Below are 5,846 nucleotides of genomic sequence, written 5' to 3' on the forward strand. Positions count from 1 at the left end.
GTGGGCTAGCATGAAAGCCAGAAACTCCTGGGGACCTCCACCATTTGGTAGGTTTTACCTCCAGGAAACCCACCAGGTTCTCATTGTGAACATCTGGGGGGAAAAAAAAAACCCTTCTTGGTTCTGGAAGAGAGAGGGAAAGAGTAATCACTTTGAAACACTCTTAGAGCCTTCTCCATAACAAAAGTCTATGCTAAAAGGAAAAGTATTTTTCTAAGCCTTATCCTATCTGAGGGAAGGGAATTCCTTCCAATCCATCTCCCCCTAGCACTCCTGCTTCTCCAAAGGGGAAGGGGAGCAACAAAATGTAGTCACAGGCGTTAGGGCTTAGAAGAAATAGATTGAGAGTGCTGCAACCAGAGAAGGGAGTTGGGGAACAGGGAGAAAAAAAATGTGTCACTGGAGATAGAATTTGTGAACATCATGGCCCTGAGACACAGGTCCACGAAAAAGATTAAGATTTAATTAGAAGATTACAGAATGTTCCACTCACACCTCGCCATTTATAGACTACTTTTTCACATTTATAGAATACTCCATCCAACAATAGCAGGACACATTCTCTTCTCAAGCTCATATGGAACATTCACTCATATAGACCATAAAACGCACCTTAACACATTTAAAAGACTAGAAATCATACAAATTATGTTCTCTGACCACAATGGAATTAAACTAGAAATAAATAACAAAAAAATAGCTGAAAAAATCCTAAATATTTGGAAATTAAACAACATACAGTACTTCTAAATAACCCCTGTGTCAAAGGAGTCTCAAGAGAAACTAAAGAATCCTCATAAGAGACAGAAAGCAAAGACAAGTTGAATTTAGTAAAGTGGGGGAAAAGTCTTGCACAGGCGGTTCACAAGAAAGGATTTTCAAATAGCTGATAAATATGTGAAAAATTGCTCAACATAGTCATCAGAAAAATGCAAATTAAAATGATAAAATTTTAAAAATGACAGCTGTAGATGGTGAGAAGGACAGAAGTCAGCTGGAATGCTGATGAGAGTATAAACTGGTATGATAACTTTGGAAAACTGTTTGGCAGTATCTGAACATGTGCATATGCTATGATCCAAGACTTTCTCCTCAAGGAATATACCAAGCAGTAATGTGCCAAAACGTTTTTTTAAGTACAAGAATTTTCACAGAATGATTCATAATACCCAAACCAGAACATAATCTAAATAGTCCTCGGTAGTAGAAGGCATAACTGAATTGTGGCACAATAATACAACGGACACAATTGGCATAGAAAATAACCAAACATGCTACATGCAACAACATGAATGAATCTCAAATCAAAAACCTGAATGAAAGACTCAACCAGAAGCGATCCAAATGGTATGATTCCTTTCATATAAAATTCAAAAAGAGGCAAAAATAATTATTGATATTAGAAGGCAGAATAGTGGTTACCTGTGGGGAGGTAGGATAGAGTGATAAGGCGGGTGATGCCCAGAGGGTATTTCTAATATGCTGGTGATATTTCATTTCTTGACTTTGTTTGTTACATGATCTGTTCTTTTTGGGACAATTCATCAACCTATACACTTTGATTTTATGTATTTTCCACAAGCTGCTTCACTTCGATAAAAAGGATTTATTTTTAAAATTGAAGATAAAATACCAAATTTCATGGTGTGGAATACTGCCCTTATTGTTCCAGCACTTATGGCTCCATACCACCTAAGTACTCTTATTCTCTGCATCTAAGACATTAATATAGTCTTAAGATATTTAAAGAGCTGTTTCAGCAGACTCTTGCTTTCTGTAGGAAAATATAAAGTTGTTCATTTTGCAAGTTTGACTTACATTTCAAGAAGTTATGTGATTTCCTGTTTGATAGATGAAAGGTCCTTGTTTAAATAATAAATGACCGCTCTGTGTCCTCTACAGTATTAGAAAAACATCCTTCTGTAAAATTCTTTTTAAGTTTTCAGTTTCTTTTCAGGGTTATTGATATTCCATCCAATGTCAGAGAAGTGGGCTGAAATACCTGTGGTTGGATTCCTGTAAGCTCAGGGCCAGGGTCCTCAGTGTTGCTAGCTTAACTGCTTTATGTTTCTTCTTACAGGTGTACCTAATTCACCTTAATGCATTAATAGAGCTTGATTATTCTTTAGCTTTAAGATGACACTTTTTTGTCCATACAGCAAATAAGAAAGTATAGAATTTTAAGTCAGATTGCAATTCGATAAATGTACCTGGTCTTTGATGATTAGACTATTAAAGATGCAAGGGTAACTAATTTAACTAAAGGATTTTCTTTAGGTAGCCACACAGCAAATTGCATTCTTGTATTAATATAGAATCACTAGAATTCTAATTCAAATAGTTAATTCTCCCCAAAATATTTTTCATTATTTTGGGGACAAAGTGATCCACAATTTCTTTTTTTCTTTTTTTTTTTTTTTTTTAATTCTGGACAAATTTTATGTTTGAGTCTACAAAATTGCATGAAGACTAAACTCGAGAGACTTCCTATCATTCTAAAATTCCTCACAAATCATTTTTAGGACACTTTCTTATAAATATCACCCTTGAAAGCACATACAATTCCATTTGTTCCACATTTTATGATCTTAACCTACATAGGGCTGAACTCAGTTATTCATGGAATATCAAATATGATAGGAAGACAAACCTGAGAGAAACATTTACAATACAATAGCATAACTTGCTAAATTCCTCATCACCATTCTCTGAAAAAAACTTCTCAAGCCTTTCTCCTTTTTATTTTAACAATGGATTGAGGAAAATGTGCGATTTTCTCTTGACCTGAAAATATTTCAATGCACGGTGATCTTGCCCGACGGATTTAGTATTTTCTGCATAACTGATACAGGAACTCCTATACGGCTCTCTTCCATCCTATTGTAAAGGTCAGAAAAAAGCAGCAAGCTGGGAGGGAAATAGCTTATTGCCAGAGTAGTAATGTCTGAAGGCTTTCAAAGTATGTTGGTTTTCCCCTCCTTCCAACTGTTTGTCTCCATTTTCTTCTTACAGCTCACAAAACATAGGGGTTTTGTTGTTGTTAACACAGCTGTTCTTTGTAGGTTTTTTTTTTTTTTCCTTCTCCAGATTAAAGTCCTATCTCTCCTTAGTTTGATTCTCTATGCAGTATTTGACTTGCTCAGTTCCTGCCTGATTGCATCAATGAGCTCTGCTTTTAGCTTAGTTAATTCTTTTCTCATTTCATCTAAAATGTCCTGCTTCAGCCTGTCATAGTACAGTCCCTCCGCCTGGACTCCGTTGGCACTGGGCTGTAACGAGGGCGCAGATTTTGGTCTGTGTAATGAATCATAGAACCTGTTGTCAAAACAATCTGATTTTTCCTTGGAGAATCCCATCTGGAACAACAGACTTGCTGCCATTCATTGTATTTGTTCTTTCCCAAGGTTTTCTTGTCGGTTCAGGTGTACTTGTTGAAGAGGCCTTAGAAGTTACCGGCTCTGAATTTTCATTTTGTCCTCTTTTTGTTCTGTTTCTATTGTTGATCCCTTTTCAGCAATTCTTCTCCTCCTGGCCAGCAGGGCACTCACTCCTTCCATTAAACCACTACCCCTCTAAAGGAAGGGGTCCATTTCCACGACCCATATCTGTTTTAGATGAGGCCGAATTCACACCAGTGGTGTTCCCTCCGCTTGGGAAGGAGGCATCCTCCATCCTTGACACTTTCCTAAGTTTTGCTCCAGCAATTGCAGCTGCAAGTCCAGTTAAAGGGCGATTGTCTTCAGACATGGATCCCGAAAAAAATCCAGATGCAGGGAGGGGAGGAGGTGATGAGGGAGAAGGGGGTACTTGATTAGGAAGAGGTGATGGAGGAGGCGGAGGCGGGGGCCCTGAGGACGGAAGTGGAGGGAGTGGAGGAGGTCCTGGGAGAGGAGGGAGTGCTGCTGATGCCTGGGCAGGACCTGGCGGAGGTGGAGGAGGGAGTGGAGGTGCAGGTGGTCCCAAGACAGTGCCCTGTTGGGCTGGAGTCTCGGCCAGCTGAGAGACTGCCTGCAAGCCTGGCTCAGAAGAAGAGGCTCCCAGCACAGAGTTTAGAGGAACCTCCACAGAGGCAGGGGCAGCTGCAGAGGGAGAAGGGAGAACACTAGGCTTGGATGAGGGAGTTGAGGCAATAGGGGTGCTCGGAGGAGAAGCTCTCATCCACAGTGTGAGAGTGGTGCGAGGGAAGGCGGCGGCGGGCTGGTAGAGACACTGGACATGTGAGAATCGAGCAGCCCGCTGGGTGCCGCTGGTGATGGAGGCATCTGGGGCACAGGAGAAGAAACACAACCGGGGAGGACAGGCCTTGGACCAGTAGCTCTGCCTGGGGGGGAGAGGAGACAGAGGGAGGGGCGAGAAATTGGAAGTAGACCAGGCACAGAGCTTCATAGCTGGAGGTTGAAGAGAGGGTGTGTTCACAGGAGAAGAAGGTCAAGAGTTTTTGTTCAGAGGACGAGGAACTGTAGCATAATGGGGCAGAACAGGGTGGAAGGCTGAACCTAGAGATGTTGCAAAACGTGTCTCGGAGCGTCGAAGTGGTGGTGTAGTGGGTGTGGAAGTAGGTGGCAAAGCGGTCACTACAGCATAATCAGGAGTGGCCTCTGACACTGGAGCTGAGATGACTCTAGCATATGATGGAGGAGGTGCTGAAGCAGGCTGGCAACTGGCACACTCAGGAAGTGGAGCATTATACAGGGAGCTGTCGGAGGATGGAGCGGCATTTGACATTCTTCGCTCTCGCTCGCATTCCGGTGGCTCCCTTTCTAGCTGCTCTTGCCGCTGTCTTTCTTGCCTTTCCTGGTCCAGCCTCTCCCGCTCTTGTCTCTCCCGCTCCAGGCGATTCTGACGTTCCCTTTCTTGTCTCTCTCTCTCTCCAGCTGCTCCTGTTCTAGTCTCTCCCTCTTCAGCCTTTCCCTTTCTAACCTCTCCCTCTCCAATCTCTCCCTTTCCATTCTTTCTCTCTCCAGCCTTTCCCTCTCCAGCTCCTTTTGTTGTTGCTGTTCTTGTTGTTGCCTTCTTTGAATTTCCGATTCTTCTTGTGATGGGCCATTCTGAACTTGGGCAGGTAATTGTGAATTTTGTCTAGGCAATGTTGGCCCTGTTTCCTGTGAATTCAACACTTCTAAGGCATGCATCATGGCACTTGCGAAGACATTGGCATCTTCTTTGCTGCCAAAGTTGAGACCATACACCTGTCTAGCATCCCACCATTGGTGGAAGGTCTGTGTAGCTTGATTGTACTTCAACCCTTTAGGAATGGCACAATTTATCACTACCTGATGGTCCTGAATCTTCCTGCCCACCACTCTGAATGTGTTGTTGCCTGTATGATGATATATATGAACTCTGCTGAACCTGGTTGAACCACCAGCTGGCATCCACTTTTTATTGGCATCATCATAGACCATCAAAGCAGTTCTTGCCTGACAGATACTCTGTTCAATTATTATTTTAAATGTATCATGCCACTCCTTTCTGGTCTGCAGAGTTTCTGCTGAAAAATCAGCTGATAACCTTATGGGAGTTCCCTTGTATGTTATTTGTTGCTTTTCTCTTGCTGCTTTTAATATTTTCTCTTTCTCTTTAATTTTTGTCATTTTGATTACAATGTGTCATGGTGTATTCCTCTGTGGGTTTATCCTGTATGGAACTCTCCATGCTTCCTGGACTTGGATGATTGTTTCCTTTCCCAGGTTAGGGAAGTTTTCAGTTATTATCTCTTCAAATATGTTCTCAGGCCATTTCTCTCTCTCTCTTCTCCTTCTGGGACCCCTATAATGTGAATGTTATTGTGCTTAATGTTGTTCCAGAGGTCTCTTACAATGTCCTCATTTCTTTTCATTCTTTTT

General features: G+C 41.8%; 1 protein-coding gene across 1 annotated transcript; it reads right to left on the reverse strand.

Moving 5' to 3' along the window:
* Positions 1-3,086: 3,086 nt before the first annotated feature.
* LOC132368594 (protein enabled homolog) lies at positions 3,087-5,438 on the reverse strand. The gene is given in 6 exon segments (XM_059927303.1): positions 3,087-3,298; positions 3,357-3,470; positions 3,473-3,572; positions 3,574-4,102; positions 4,724-4,869; positions 4,872-5,438. Coding segments are annotated over 6 exon segments (1,602 nt in total). The 5' UTR covers positions 5,406-5,438; the 3' UTR covers positions 3,087-3,119.
* Positions 5,439-5,846: the final 408 nt, after the last annotated feature.

The sequence above is a fragment of the Balaenoptera ricei genome, chromosome 7 (genome assembly GCF_028023285.1).
Source record: "Balaenoptera ricei isolate mBalRic1 chromosome 7, mBalRic1.hap2, whole genome shotgun sequence".
NCBI lineage: Eukaryota > Metazoa > Chordata > Mammalia > Artiodactyla > Balaenopteridae > Balaenoptera > Balaenoptera ricei.